Source organism: Portunus trituberculatus, chromosome 43 (genome assembly GCF_017591435.1).
Source record: "Portunus trituberculatus isolate SZX2019 chromosome 43, ASM1759143v1, whole genome shotgun sequence".
In the NCBI taxonomy this organism is placed as follows: domain Eukaryota; kingdom Metazoa; phylum Arthropoda; class Malacostraca; order Decapoda; family Portunidae; genus Portunus; species Portunus trituberculatus.
This window is the reverse complement of record NC_059297.1, coordinates 23,123,317-23,137,728: the sequence shown is the minus strand read 5'-3', so window position 1 is coordinate 23,137,728 and position 14,412 is coordinate 23,123,317. Positions and strand designations below refer to the sequence as shown.

Sequence of the window (14,412 nt, the reverse complement as noted above, 5' to 3'; positions counted from 1 at the left end):
ATGGGGTTTGCTTTTGTGCTTGCATAGTGGATAAGGTGGTGAGCGTGGAATCGGGCAGACGTCCACGCGTAGGTTCGAATCCCACCACATACAGCCTTAAAACACTTTGCCATTTGTCGAGTGGTTTAAAGTTACCTACATGTCACCATGATACCCAGGTTCTAGGTGGTTACACTGAAGATGAGCTTGGGCGGTGATATGGGCCCTAATATGGGTACCACTATAAATAAAATTGCCTGCGCCACTAATGCGGAAGCTGAACAGCGCTTCCCATACACTCTTCAAGTGTGCCTACAGCTATAGGCCTTACCGAAAAAAAAAAAAAAAAAAAACTCATCCAACTCTACCTACTTCTACCTTTCCTTCTTGCTGGAAGTTTGCCTACATTCCACCTGTTCCTATAAAAAGGGTGACCATTCTTACCTTTCCTTCTTGCTGTAAGTTTGGATACATTCCACGGTTCCTATAAAAAGGGTGACCATTCTAATCCCTTAAATAATCCCCTAAAGCTTTAATCTCTTGCTTGTCAATTTAATCTATCCTCATTAAACATTTGTCACTTCACAATCTTTTATCGGATCGCCAGTACAGCTTCCATCAAGGCCACTCTACTGGTGATCTTGGCTTTCCTTACCGATTTTGGTTAAACTTTTGCTGTCAAATCAGATATACCAAAAGCTTTTGATATAGCCTGGCTTACAAAGCTTTAATCTCTAAAACTACCAGACATACCAAAAGCTTTTGATATAGCCTGGCTTAAAGCTTTAATCTCTAAAACTACCCTCCTACAGCTTCTATCCCTCTCTCTGCAACTTCATCTCAAGTTTCCTCTCCTAAAGTTCTAGCTATTGCTGCTGTGGTAGATGGGCATTGTTCTTCTTCCAAATCTATTAACAGTGGTGTTCCTCAAGGTTCTGTCACCCACTCTTCCTACTATTCATTAATGATCTTAACCAAACTTCTTGCCCTATCCACTCTTACACTGAGGGTACCAACCCTTCAGGAAGTCAACAGGGATGCTACAGAATTGGTTTTCCTCTCTTTTTTGACGCCAGGCAAGAACTTGTCAACATCCTCCTACCGTCTGATATCCTTCCTCTCTCGAGCTGTGAAGGTGATGGAGCACATGGTGGCCACACATCTATCTTAGTGGCTATAGAGAAACTGCCAGGTACAAGAGGAACAATATGGCTTCTGATCCCGCAGGACCACGCTGGTTGCTCTGGTGCAGATGGTATGTACTACCACTGTTAATTCATGCTATCCCTCTTCATTACATCAAAGGAGGCATTTGAGACAGCACCACACGTGGGGATCCTTTACAAGCTTGCTCACATGGGTATTACTGATGGGGTCCTCTCCTGGGTTAACAGCTTCCTTTCAAACCAAAGTTTCCAAGTTCCTTAGGTGCCTCTTTGTCATCCAGCCATCACATACAGAGGTATTTTACAGGGCTTCAAATTAAGTCCACTCCTCTTCAACATCCTGCTCTCAGATATCTAGGTCCTTCTCTAATCTATGCCAATGACATTGCCTGCATGAATACCCTCTTGTACTTCACCCTTGAAGTTCTTCCCACTCCATCTATCACTCTTGGTGGGCATGCTGTTCCATATTTGAGCTACACTTCCTTCAGTCTTCAATGTTCCCCGTACGTATTTTCTGCAGTAAACGCCTAGATGTAATGAAGAGGATTGTTGGTATCTGTTGAGGGGTCCACCCATAATCTTTTCGAATACCATTTTGCCACCTTCCAGTTTAGAATGAAATACAGCAGCTGCATCATCTATGGCATAACCCTCATTTGCAAAGTACAGCAGCTGCATCATCTATGGCATAACCCTCATTTGCTAGGCTAAGTCCCTTTGACACTCAGCCATTCAGCTCTCTGAGGGAAATGTCATCTTTCCCAGTCTCCAGTCTTCACGCTGAGAGGGGCCTCCCTCCTCTCTACACTCTGATGGCACAGTCTTTGCCAATGCTATCACCACTTCCTGTCCATACCACCTTCCCTTCCTCTTGCATGTTTCTATGCTGCTTTAGGTGTCACTGGCCCCAACACCACAGCCCTTTGACCCCGTCTTCACTAATGACTTCCCCTCTCCCACCACGTCTTCCACAGGTACTGCCTTCTACAACCTCATCTCCTGCCTCCAGAGACTAACGGTAACGGTAAGGGTGGGATAGACAGACAGGGGGAAATAAGAGATGAGTGGAAGAAATAGTGGGGGTGAAAAGAGAAGAAATATAGTGGTAGAGAGTAAAGTTGGTGGGCAAACCGCCTTGCTGAGCTTCATTCAATGTGTTTTGCTGTGTTGGCCAATCAGCGGCCAGGGTTGCTCGGTGGTGTCTGATCCTGAGTAGGGAGCGGGGGTGAAGCTTGAGGTTTTTTTTAAGTTTGTGAGTTTCTTTGGGTGAATTCTTCTGTTTTATTTATCTATTTATTTATCTATTTATTTATTTTCTATTTACCTATTTTTTATTTATTTTTTTTTTTTATATATATTTATATATATATATATATAGGGTCTGGTGGTTCCCTTGAAAGGTGGATATAGGTTTTCTGAACCATGAGTGATCTTTGTCGTGTTCATGTTCTTGTATGATATTGTTGAATGTGTTGTCTCTGAGTGTGTGTGTAAGTGTGTGTAGTGTTTTGTTTCCTCTATTGAACAGTGTGATGTTAATGGGTGTTATATTGGCAAGTGTGTGCAGCTCTTCGGTGGTGTGACTGTATGGATGCCTGATATCGAAAGCAAATCTGAGTGCTGTGTTTTGTTTCTTTTGTAATTTATTTCCTTGGGATTTAGATAGTGCGTTGAGGGCGTAAGCAGGATATGTTAGAATTGGGAGCACGCACGCTTTTACTAGGTGTAGCTTTATGTTGTTGTTCAGTGTTTGAAAACGTCTCATGGTGTTGATGGCTATCTGGGCTTTTCTTGTTATTTCATGGACGTGTTTCGCGTAACCGCTTCTTCCAAGCGTGAGTCCTAATACTTTTGCCTCTGATGCATATGGTATGTTGTTTCCATTTATGTTAACTGGTTTTAGATTTCTTGATGCTATGGGGAGGAGTGTGAATTTCTGCGTGTTTGTTTTAATTTTCCATTTATGTTCAAAGGTGTTGATGTTTTTAATTTCTTTTTCAATACTTTTGGCAAACATGTTCTTGGACTTCCCAGCGTATGTGATGATTTGTGTTATGTCGTCTGCGTATATAATGTGTGTGCTGTCTGTGATAGGTGTAGGTGTGTCGTGTGTATAGTGTGTATAGAGTAGGCGAGATTGAGCTTCCTTGAGGTACCCGCTGAGGAGTTGGAATGGTGGGCCTGTGTAGCTGTGTAGAGATATGGCTGCTGTGCGGTTGTCAAGAAAGCTACACAGTAATTTTTTAAGTAGCGATGGCATGCCGGTGTTGTTGATTTTGAATTTTAATCCCTTTTGCCATACCTTATCGAAAGCTTTTGACACATCGCGGAGAGCTATGCAACATTGCTTACTCTCGGCGAGTGTTTTGCCTAACACTTCTGTTAGGGTAGCGGTTGCTGTGTCCGTGGAGCGAGCGGGGCGGAATCCGTGCTGTGTATTGGGAAGGATGTTATTTGTTTCGAGGTATGTGCGTGTTCTCTTGTTTATGATTTTCTCGTATATTTTTCCGGGACTTCAAGGAGGGAGATGGGGCGGTAATTGATGGGATCTGTGGTGTTTTGCCTGGTTTTGGTAGTAGTATTAGTTTGGCATGTTTAAAGGGCGGGGAAGTAACCCATAGAGAGGGAGATATTTAGTAATTTAGTGTAGCATTCAAGAGCTACTTCTGGTAGGTGTTGGAGTATTGTTTTGTTTATTTTTGTTTCGCCTGGGGTGTTATTCTTTAATGTTTTGATGGTTTGTTTGATGTCGTGGGGTGTGATGTGTTGTGTGTAGTAGTTGTCTGTGTTGAGTCTGTGTGGGTCGCCTTGTTTATATGGATGTATTTGCTCTGTGCCTGTTATAGTATTCGTCCACCATATTTTCTGTTGCTTGGTCATATTGTTGATTTTCTTGTGGGCTTATTCTGAAGACATTCCTCCATATCTCTCTGAAAATAACCTCCTTGTCTTCAGGTTTAAAAATTTTCTGGTTGTTAATTATGTAAGGTGTGGGGTGTGGATGGATTGCCTTTTAATATTTTGATGTTGTGCCAGAATTTTTGGGGGCTGGAATGGAGAGTGTTGAGTGATTTTATTTTGTTTTCCCAGTTAACCTTGTTTTGTGTTTTGCATTCCGCGGTTATGTATTGTCTGATCTTTTTGTAGGCAATATATGTTGTGTATGTCCATCCTTGTAATAGGCTGTTGTCGAGTAGTCTTTTTGCCCAGAATTGTAGTTCTTTTATTTTGTTATTGTATATTGGTTTTAAAATAGTCTTTGTTGGATGTGGGGATGGCTTGTGTCATGAAGTATTTTATTGCGTTGATCCACTGTTCTATAGAGGAGTCTAGAGTGTTTTGTGTGATGTCTGGTTGCGTGTTTATGTCTTGTGTTTTTATAGTGGCTATTTCCTGAAAATTTTCCCAGTCTGCTTTATGTATGTTATATGTAGGAGGTGAGTGTATGTGTATAGGTTGTGAGGTGATGGTGATGGGGAGGTGATCAGGTGTGGTAGGTCCTTGTTGGTTGTGTATGTTGTGGTATGTGTGTCTGTTGGCGAATGTGTGAGAGGTAGGTGGGGAAGTTGGGGCCTAGGTGTTGTAGCTGGTTGAGTTGTACCATCATCATGAGTGCTTTCCCTACTGTGTTGCTCGGTCTGTTGTCAAGTGTTGGGTGATGAGCATTCAGGTCGCCGATGATATATGTGGGTTGTGATTGTTTGGCAAGGGTGTGGAAATCTGTGAATGGTAGGTAGGGGCGTCTGGTGGCTATATTGACTGGTCCCGTGCTGGTGTCTATTGTAATCTGTAGTATGTCTGTGTCGAAGTTGTCTTTAAGTGTGTGTCTTATGTTGTTTTGATGAGGATGGCAGATCCATCATGTGGTTCTCAGATGAGTTGATGTTATATGTGTGATATGTGTGTAGTTTTATGTGTTCGTTTTGTGGCAGGCCGTGACTGTTTAGCAGTAGTACATCAGGATTTATTTCCCTGTATAGGTTTGATAGTGTGTTTTGTTGGTTTTCCAGGTGTGTACGTTGTGTTGTAATGTGGTAATTGTGTGTCTGTTATCCATAGTGTTTTGTTTGTATCTGTTGGTGTTGATTGTTGTGTGGTTAGTGTGAGTGAGTTTATTTGTTTGTGGTGTGGGTTACCTTTTTCTGAGTGGTGCTTTCCTGTTCTACACCACAGCGGATCTTATTGAAGTTTGCAGTGTCCAAAGTAGTCCACACCCCTGAAAGATTGATTTTGTTGTTAGCAATCAGAGTGAGGATTTCATCGTCAGTGTATGCAAATTTGTATATTCCTTTTTTTTGATGCTATTTTTGAGCTCGGTTGGTTCTAGCTCATCTAGCCATCCTGCTGTCCTTTTTCTTACTAGTTTTAGACCAATATTTTTTCCTTGGATTTTTGGTGTGGGTGTAGGTTGTGAAGGTTTAATTTTTTCCCAAGCTAGTGTTGTGGATTCTCTTCTTCAATTTCTTCTACTTCTATTTCTTCTTCTAGTTCTTCTTCTGGCTCGCTGGCCACCTGGTCCTCATTGGTGTTGATTTGCACTCTGTTTTGGGCTTAGGATGTCTTTGGATGGAGGGTTGGGTGGAAGGTTTATGGAGGTAGGTTATTGAGTTTGAATAGCTTGTTTAGCTCATCATTATATGATCCAGGGTTGGCCATATTGTGTATGTGAGAGTGTAGGATGCATGTTAGAATCTTTGTGGCTGTGTCTTTTCTATATTTATGTTGTGTGTTTGTGTTGTTGTTGTGGTGTTTTGGGTGGCCTGGCTGTAGGTTTTGCTGCTTTTTGATTTGTTTCTTTTGTCTTCTTTGATTTTCTTCCTCAAGGGGCATTTGTTTGCCAGTGTGCGGTGGGGGCCATGGCAGTTGAGACATTTTTTTTATGTTAGATGAGCATGTCTCCCATGTGTGCTGGTCACTGGCGCATTCCGAGCAGACTGTGTGGGTTTCTGGCATGGTGCACTTGTTGGTGGTGTGCTGCTCCATTGCGTAGCATCGCATACAGGTGGTGATTGGGATGAACTCTTCCACCTTTACATTATATGATGGTATGCTCATGTGGAAGGCTAGTAGACCTTTATCCGTGGCCAGCTTAGCAGCATTGGTGCTGTTGAAGCAAATTTTGAGTATTTTTGAAGAGGGAATCTTGAAGATGTTATCGATCCCTTGCTTGATCCAGTTGTTTTCATTGATTATTTCATGTTTTATTTCATCCTCGGAGTGAGAGAGGATGTAGTCGTCAGTGTTGAATATGAAGACTGTTCTCTTGGCCCTCATTTCTGGGGGGAGGATGGGTTCAAAGCCCACCTCATGCAGAGTCTGATTGCATTCTTTTTCAAAGATGCTGTCTATGTCCTCGTCAGAACGGGTGAGGACGATGGAGGAGTCCAGGGTCAGGATGATGCAAGTCGCGTAGATCAGGTGCTCCGAGAGGGCGCGTAGTAGCTGCAGTTTCAACTGGTTGTTGGGACCCTCGCCATGGCTGCATGGATGTCTTAGTGATGTAGGGTGTAGGTGTGTATGTGTGTGTGAAGCCGTGAGCAAATAGTGGTAGCGATGCAGGGTGTAGGTGTGTGTGTGTGTGTGTGAAGCCATGAGCATATAGTGGTAGTGAGGTGTAATAAGAAGCCTACAAGGGGCCGAAGCCCAACATACGACCCAGCTAATGGATAGAGGAAATAAAGGAGCCTGCCTATGCAGACCAGTTTAGTGGCCCGGTCACTAGTGTCTGTCGCAACCACCCTGGACTGCAGCATCTAACCCTATCAAAAGCGTGTTGCCCAACCTAACCTGCTGGTTTAAGGCAAGCCCTCTAAGGCAGAAAAGGAAATTTGGTAGTAGAAAAAGAGCGTTTGTCTAAAACAAACCGAAGAGAGCTAGGCTGCTCAGCTGTCTGCAATCCTTTCTTTGCAGTGTAGGTTTACAGGCAGTAAACGTTGGTTGAGGAGGCGGTCACCCATCCAGGGTCAGACCGCGCCCGGCGCAGCTTAACCAAGATGGTTTCAGCCATTTAGCTCAGCGGAATTGGTAAACCGACCAATCAGGAGACTCAACAATTGTTGAATGTTCTTTCAAACTTGGCTGGGGAGATACAGGTAGGTGTGACCGGTTTCTGCAACTGCTAGCAACAAACTCTGCTGTGTGGAGACTGGTGTCCTCTCCTTTTAAGATATATGCTCTCCACCAGGCTTTACTTCAGTTACAAGCAAACTACTTATACTGTGGGCATGGCTGTCTCTGTGATTCCCTCTCCTCCCTCTGCCTCCTCCACTCCCAATGGACTTCCTCACATCCCTTGTCCACACCATTCAATGCCTTATTCACCTTGCTGCTCAGGCAGACATAGATTGAGACAGAGAGAGAGATTCCCTGAGGAAGAAGACTTAAATTGACATTACATGATAGTATCAGAAAAAGTCAATGGCCACCAGTGTTTGATGTAGATTGCTGAGATGAGGGAAGACGGAAACACTCACAAAAGCTGATGCATCTATTGTAGATAGATACACACACAATGATACGGAGCACCCACGCCTTGCCTGAGGAGATGATGTGTCCAACCTAAACAGAAGCTGGTCAAAGAATGACCACGAGAGAGGGTGAATGTGAGTGAGGTGACCCGGGGAGGCGCTGAGGTCACGACCTCGGATGTCAATAAAAATTTATGGAAAATAGAACTTAAATGAAGGGGACAATGATATAAGAGGATCAGTTATACAATACAACATAGTACAAGATAAAATAGAGAGAAAATACATGAAAACATATACATGAATATATACATACGAGAGAAGATGAATGGGAATAGCCAAGGAACGTGAGGCAGGGGAATAGAGAACTGACTACTACACTGGGCGGGACTGAAGGTTATAGGGAATTGAAGGTGGAGGAGGTGAGACAGGCTGACTGTCGATGCTGACAGATCCCAGCTGTGGGAGAGTCAGGGGTGTGGTGGTGCCCGTGTCGAACCCACGATCGACACGCTTGAGATGATCTCTATGAATGATGTCTTTAGCTCAATGATCTTAACCTTATGACCGTGCATGAGCTCTGTGACTCGGTGAGGGCCGTAAAAGAGCGGATCGAGTTTTGAGTGACGGTCATGGACTCTATGGAATACAACATCTCCGATTGCTATCTCGCGAGGGGTAGAGCGGCGATGTTGCTTTCCCAACATTGACTCCTGGGAGTCAGAGAGGTTGTCTCGCACCGATGTGTAGATACGCTGAAAAGCACTGACTCTGAATTTGACGTAATCGTCGAGGCAATAGAGCGGACGAGGTTCTGAGGAGAGAAGCTCGTGTGGGAGTCGCTTGTCTGTACCGAAAAGGACGAGATGCGGAGACTCGTTGATGGAGTGAATGGCAGAATTCAGCGATCACGCAACGAGAGGAATATGTGCATCCCATGCAGAGTTTGAACTTGCAATGAAGCGAAGGATATCGAGGATACGACGGTTAGCTCTTTCTACTTTACCGTTAGCTTGAGGAGAATATGGGATGACATTACATTTCTTGATGTGAAATGAATCGCAAACTGCTTTGAGTATGGTATTGTTGAACTCGGTGCCGTTGTCCGATAGAATGACGCGAGGAGTAGCATAGCGGCATATGACTTCATCGATCAATGCGCGTGCAATGGATTGTGCAGATTTGTCTTTGAGAGGAACCAAGATGCTGAACCAACTGAAACTATCCACGCAAACAAGCAAATACTGATGACCGTTTTCTGTGAGAGGAAGCTTCAACACGTCGATAGATAGGCTGTCCCAAGGTGCATGAGGGATGGAATATGGAAGATTGGGGGACTCAAAATGACGTGCAAGTCGATGCTTGGCGCAAGAGATGCATAAGAGACAGTGCTGAGTGATGTCCTTTCGCATCGAAGGCCAAAAATACGATCTTTGGGCTTGTCTGAGAGAGATCTCTCTTTGCCTGGGTGATCACGGTGAGTCGTGGATGTGATAGAGAATGACAGGTACTAAGGCTTGCGTTACGACAAGTTGCGACACATGACGGAAGGAATCATCGTCAGAAGCGACATTCGTAGATTTATACAAGATCTCGTCCCTGAGCTCAAACAAGTCTGGAGGGACATGTAACTTGGGTAATGAGGAAGAGTCACCTGATTCTAGATAATAGATAATGCTAGAGCAGAAATGGTCAGAGCGCTGGAGTTCTTTGATGTCATTTGGCGAGGGAAATGACTGCGGGATGTGAAAAGAGCTACAGGAGCGATGTGACATGACAAGGCATCAGCGACGCGGTTAGACTTGCCTGGAAGGTACGAGAACGTCGGGTTGTATTCCTGAATTGTGAGTTGCCATCGTGCAAATTTACCAGTTAAACTTGCCTTTGAATATATCAGTGACTGCAGCATGATCAGATCAGATACCCGAGAATAATGTCCCGACAGTGACGGAGGGACCACACTACTGCGAACGAAAGTCAAAGGGGCGTTTCTCAATCCCATGGCCATGCATTTGAATGCATATTGGCCTGATGATGATGTGAATGCTGTATAAGGGCGAGAACTTTCTTCCAGATCGACCTGGAAGAACCCGGACTGTAGGTCGAGGATTGAGAAAACAGTGTTAGAGTCGCCTATTGACTGAAGTAGATCTGTGAGAACAGGCATAGGATGTCGATCAGGAATTGTGATCGCGTTCAGATGACGGAAATCCATTACGACCCGAAACTCACCATCAGACTTGGGAAACAAGAAAAGCGGAGCGTTGAAAGGCGAAGCCGCAGGTTCAATGACGTCATCCTGAAGCATGGCTCTGACAGCATCGTCCACCATTGCCCTGCGACTGTGAGGGATACGGTAAGCAGGGACGTAGGTGGGAGTCAAGCCTGGTGTGAGGTGAATGGAGTGCTGAACAGCATCGGTCTTGCCCAGAGGTTCACCAGGAAGGGAGACAGGATCTGTAGGATGACAAGAGGGAGAGTAAATCTGCCTTTGATTCAGGGAAGTCGATCTCTCCGAGGTGGTGAGCAAGGATTGGTGGAGGGTGTGAAGGGGAGTCATTGACGGGTGACGAAGGTAAAGAAGCATGACAAGGTGAAGAAGTGACAGGAGTAACAGGAGCAGGATAAGGAAATACATCACCCAGATGCACGCCAGACTGGAGGAGAGTGAATGATTTGTAAGATTTAGAATAGCCATAAGGCAAGAACCATCATCCTCGACAGTAGAGAGAACAGATTCGAGAGCAACACCTTTCACTCGGGCAGTGTCGGGCAAACATATGATGTCTGTCCCAGGGAGGACACGCTTGACATTCACTCACACCAGGCAAAGGTCAGCTGGGGTGACAACCACAGGGGCGACCAACACAGCTTTACCATTCACTGTGAACGAGAGAACGTCAGAGTGTCGTGGGAGGGGATGTTGATGTCGTGGAGGATGAGGTAAGGGAGGCATGAGTCACTGAGGATGACTCAGGATCTGGGTGATGAGATAATGAGAACCTGACAGGGGGTGAGACCTGGGGGTGAGAAGCAGAGAGAAAGGTACCATTTCGAGCAATTTGATGGGTGGAAGGAAACGGGGAGATACTGAAATGAGACATGGTGTGATACCCGAGAAGCATGTCTGCATTAAAACACACATCATCAATGACATAGAAATAATCAGTGATTGAGGGTTCTGAGGGTGACAGAGAGACAGTCAGGAGGCAGGAGAATATTTCCAGAAATACCGCTAACTGTGAGATCTGGTGGAGAACAAGGGATGTGACGTGCTGAGGACCTGGAGACGTTGTTGAATGCATGAGTTTTAACTATATTGATCGCAGCACCAGAATCGAAAAATGCGCGACACATGTGAGAAGATGTCACTGATGCAGTGAGACCTTGAAAGAATCCTGAGGACTTGACAGGGACGCACGGGAGAAGCGTCAGCTGAGAGTCGGCAAAACGAACACGTTTTGAGGAGAGAGACTGGGACAGTGAAGCTGGAACATGTTTGAGGATAGATTTGAGTCCGAGAGCTATGACTGAGGTGTGAGGCTCTGGCGCTCGGCGTTTCCCGAAGGCTGAGAGGAGCATTGAAGTTGGTACAAACGACATTCAGTGAGGGAATGACCGCGTTTGTTATGAAGCGAGCAGAACGCATTTGGGTTGAACTGAGAGCGGCCTTGATCATCGAGAACAACGTGACAGGATTGAACAACGTGACCTCTAATTCCACATCTGTGACATACTACATTTCGGGAGGAGCGGAAATGAGACCGGTGGCAGTACTGAGTATGATGCGAGGGGCGTGAGGAGGAGCGACCGCGTGAGGGAGAGTGGTTGTGTGTTGGCTGTTGAACTGACGTGGGGGGAGGAGTCTGCGCGACTGAGATTGACTGAGGAGCGGGGGGTGACTTCTCTGAAATTTTTTTACATACATCATACAAGAAATCCTTCTCTGAATTCAATGTCACTCGCGATAGCAAACGTGGGAGTCTAGCTGGACGACAAAGAGCAAATATGACATGAGACGCTTGAAATTTGCGGAAGACAACATACCATCACCATTGAACCATTGAGAGGATTTGAGCTGGTCAGTGAGTTCTGCGCTGAGGGACGACGCAACATTCTCAGCTTTGTACACATCTGCAGTTGCACGGGCGAGATAGGTGAGCGAGCTTGCTACTTTGAGGAATGAGTGAGTGGCTTGAGAAGTGCGAGACGAGGGCTGCGGTAAAGTCTTCGTTCTTGTCGAAACTGAGGAATTTATCGGACTTCACAAGCTTGCCAGCAAGACTAGATGAGATTTTCAGCATCTGAGTGTGCATTTCTCTGTGTGCATTCTTCTCCAACACAGCAGATGAATTGATGAATGGATATTGACTCTGAGATGAGAGTGACTTGTGGGGTTGGGACGGTGGGAGCAGAAGCGTCTGCCATGGTAGAGAGGTGAGAGCATTGGGGAAACTTCATAAAACATTAAAACAAAAGGAAAGGAAGAAGGTAGACACGTAGAGGAACACAAAATGGAGAGAACACGTAGAAAATGGAATGTGAACCAAGAGCGCGATAACACACACAAAGAAAAAACGGGAAATAGAACACAGGTCACAAAATGGAGGGTTAGATAAAAAAAAAAATTATAGAAGACACTAAATAAAATACAGTAAATAAAATACAGTAAGTCCTCGTTTTACACTAGTTTAGTATACGATAAATTCGCAGATATGATAATTGACAATTACTACCATTTTTTTCAATTTACAATAAGAAAATCGCACTTACGATATTTGAAATTCCCACTGCCTGTGATTGTGGCGCTGCACTGCGACCAAATCGGACCAACAAACCAGTCACTTTCGCGCCAGCACGACGAATAACAGTGAGACTGTGCTCGGTGATTTACTTACATTATTCTCTGCATTTAAGACCAATTCCTGTCCAAAATGTCACCGAAATGTAATTTGGATCTTGGTGAAGAAGTGGGTAAGGGTGAACGAGCCAGGAAAAGTTTAATGTTGGAAACGAAGCTTGATATAGTCAAGAGAAAAGAACTTGGGGAAAGCCCACGCCTTACCTTGCCTGAGATGTGTCCGACCTAAACAGAAGCTGGTCAGAGAATGACCGCGAGAGAGGGTTAATGTGAGTGAGGTGACCCAGGGAGGCGCTGGGGTCACGACCTCGTGATTGGCTTACCCCGACCCAGCGCCGTGACGTCAAATGGGTGGTTTAAAATCATTGGATCCGGCATGGAGTGAGGAAAGGTGAGGTGACAAAGGAATGTGGGTGTGTATGGAACATTAGCGAAACGTGGGAAACTCAGGCTTAATATATAGAAATGAAATTCATGATGAAAATATATACGATACACAAAGACACACAATATATATATGATACATGATCAATATATAATTAAGACAGAGAGAGAGATTCCCTGAGAAAGAAGACTTAAATGGACATTACATGATAAATATATAAACACTTTTATTGTGCAATGTTTGTTTCCCTCTATACCCTAATTGTTTCCCTCTATACCCTAATACAACTCAATATATTCATATAAAGCAATAAAATATAGAAAAAGACTGTCATTCTTCAATATCACCCCCTACACTGTCAATTGTACAATACAGATTATTGTGGAATAATATCAATTGTGTAGGATAAGTTTTGAGAGAAAATGGTGACTGTCCATCGCAATTTAAAGGGCACTGCATAAACATAATTACAGTGCACTCTACATATCTAGATTTTTTTTAAATATCACATATCTAGATTTTTTTTTTTTTTTTTTTTTTTTTTTTTGAATACCAGAAGTATATTCCTTACCAACAGTGCTGACAAGTAGGGCAGTGGTATGTTGTGATCCTTCAAAAGGAAGATATCAGGCCACTGCCTCAAACCAGTACAGTCTGTAGTTGGGGAAGTGTCTTCTTACAGTTCCTCCCAATGCTGTGGATTCTGGAAAAGTAAGAGACAGAAGAAGCATCTCCTGCAACTGATGGCAACAGTATTTGGTCAGAAGGTTGTGCATGCTCCTGTGCAATACTGGAAAATTTATAAGGTTTAATATGAATTATTATTTCATTATTACTTCTCCCATTTCTACTGACTTTTACATATTGAACAGTATTGGTGCAGAACCCCAATAACATTCAACTTATAACTCAGTAGCAGCTGTGGACCAAACCAAAAGATCCATGTCACTCCCTATGGGTGACAATTTCTACTACTACTACAACAAAAGCACAGTTTTCTAAGATACCATAGTGTAGATATTATTAAGACCCAAGCCAGTCTTTCAAGCCAGGAACCATTTCTTCCTTGCTTCTTATCATCCTCTACAGGAACTTGTATTCCAAATCCTAAAAGTCAAATGTCTTCAATCCTTTGGCTTTCATCATTTCATAATAGTTGTTTTGCTTAGTTTGTGCTTTACCAATATGACTATCAAGTTTTTCTTTTAGCTGTTCAAGTTTTTCTTATAGCTGTTTCTCAACGGGAGCCATGACAAATTTTCAGAGGCCATGCACAGAACAAAATTAGGAAAATAGTTGGCCACAGGGAGGCACAGGGGCCACAGAATTTCCTAAGTTTGCATTGCTCATAAATGCTTAATATTTTCATAATTGTTTTATATTGTTTTCTTGTCAGAGGAATGATGAATTATGAGAACGTGTGTCTGGACACCAAGAGATCAAAATTCCTCCACTTGATTGAAGGTGTGGAACAAGTTACAATAATTCCGGGTAACTTCGGAAATGCACCAATTTATACAGAGAGAGAGAGAGAAAGACAGGCAGAGGTTA

General features: G+C 43.9%; 2 protein-coding genes across 13 annotated transcripts in view; one reads left to right on the top strand and one right to left on the bottom strand.

Annotated features, from left to right (window-relative positions):
* Window positions 1–14,412, top strand: part of LOC123518312 — a 301,357-nt gene that overhangs the window by 265,484 nt on the left and 21,461 nt on the right. For 3 of the 4 annotated variants that reach the window (XM_045279061.1, XM_045279059.1, XM_045279060.1), the window contains one exon: window positions 1,056–1,234. In XM_045279061.1, coding sequence (XP_045134996.1) covers window positions 1,188–1,234 — 47 coding nt within the window. In that variant the 5' untranslated portion in view covers window positions 1,056–1,187. Of the gene's footprint in view, window positions 1–922; window positions 1,235–14,412 lie in introns of those variants that run through there. The other variant, XM_045279062.1, reaches the window with a different exon arrangement.
* The window catches only part of LOC123518313, a 38,573-nt gene that overhangs the window by 4,702 nt on the left and 19,459 nt on the right, over window positions 1–14,412 (bottom strand). For 2 of the 9 annotated variants that reach the window (XR_006678754.1, XR_006678753.1), the window contains 2 exons: window positions 9,848–10,072; window positions 5,285–5,364 (listed from right to left, as the gene is read on the bottom strand). Coding sequence is in view for 6 of the 9 variants with exons in the window: in XM_045279068.1 (XP_045135003.1) it covers window positions 5,285–5,364; window positions 9,848–10,313 (546 nt within the window). In the remaining 3 variants the exon portion in view is untranslated. Of the gene's footprint in view, window positions 1–5,284; window positions 5,365–9,847; window positions 10,521–13,432; window positions 13,565–14,412 lie in introns of those variants that run through there. The other 7 variants (XM_045279068.1, XM_045279067.1, XM_045279065.1 and 4 more) reach the window with 5 other exon arrangements.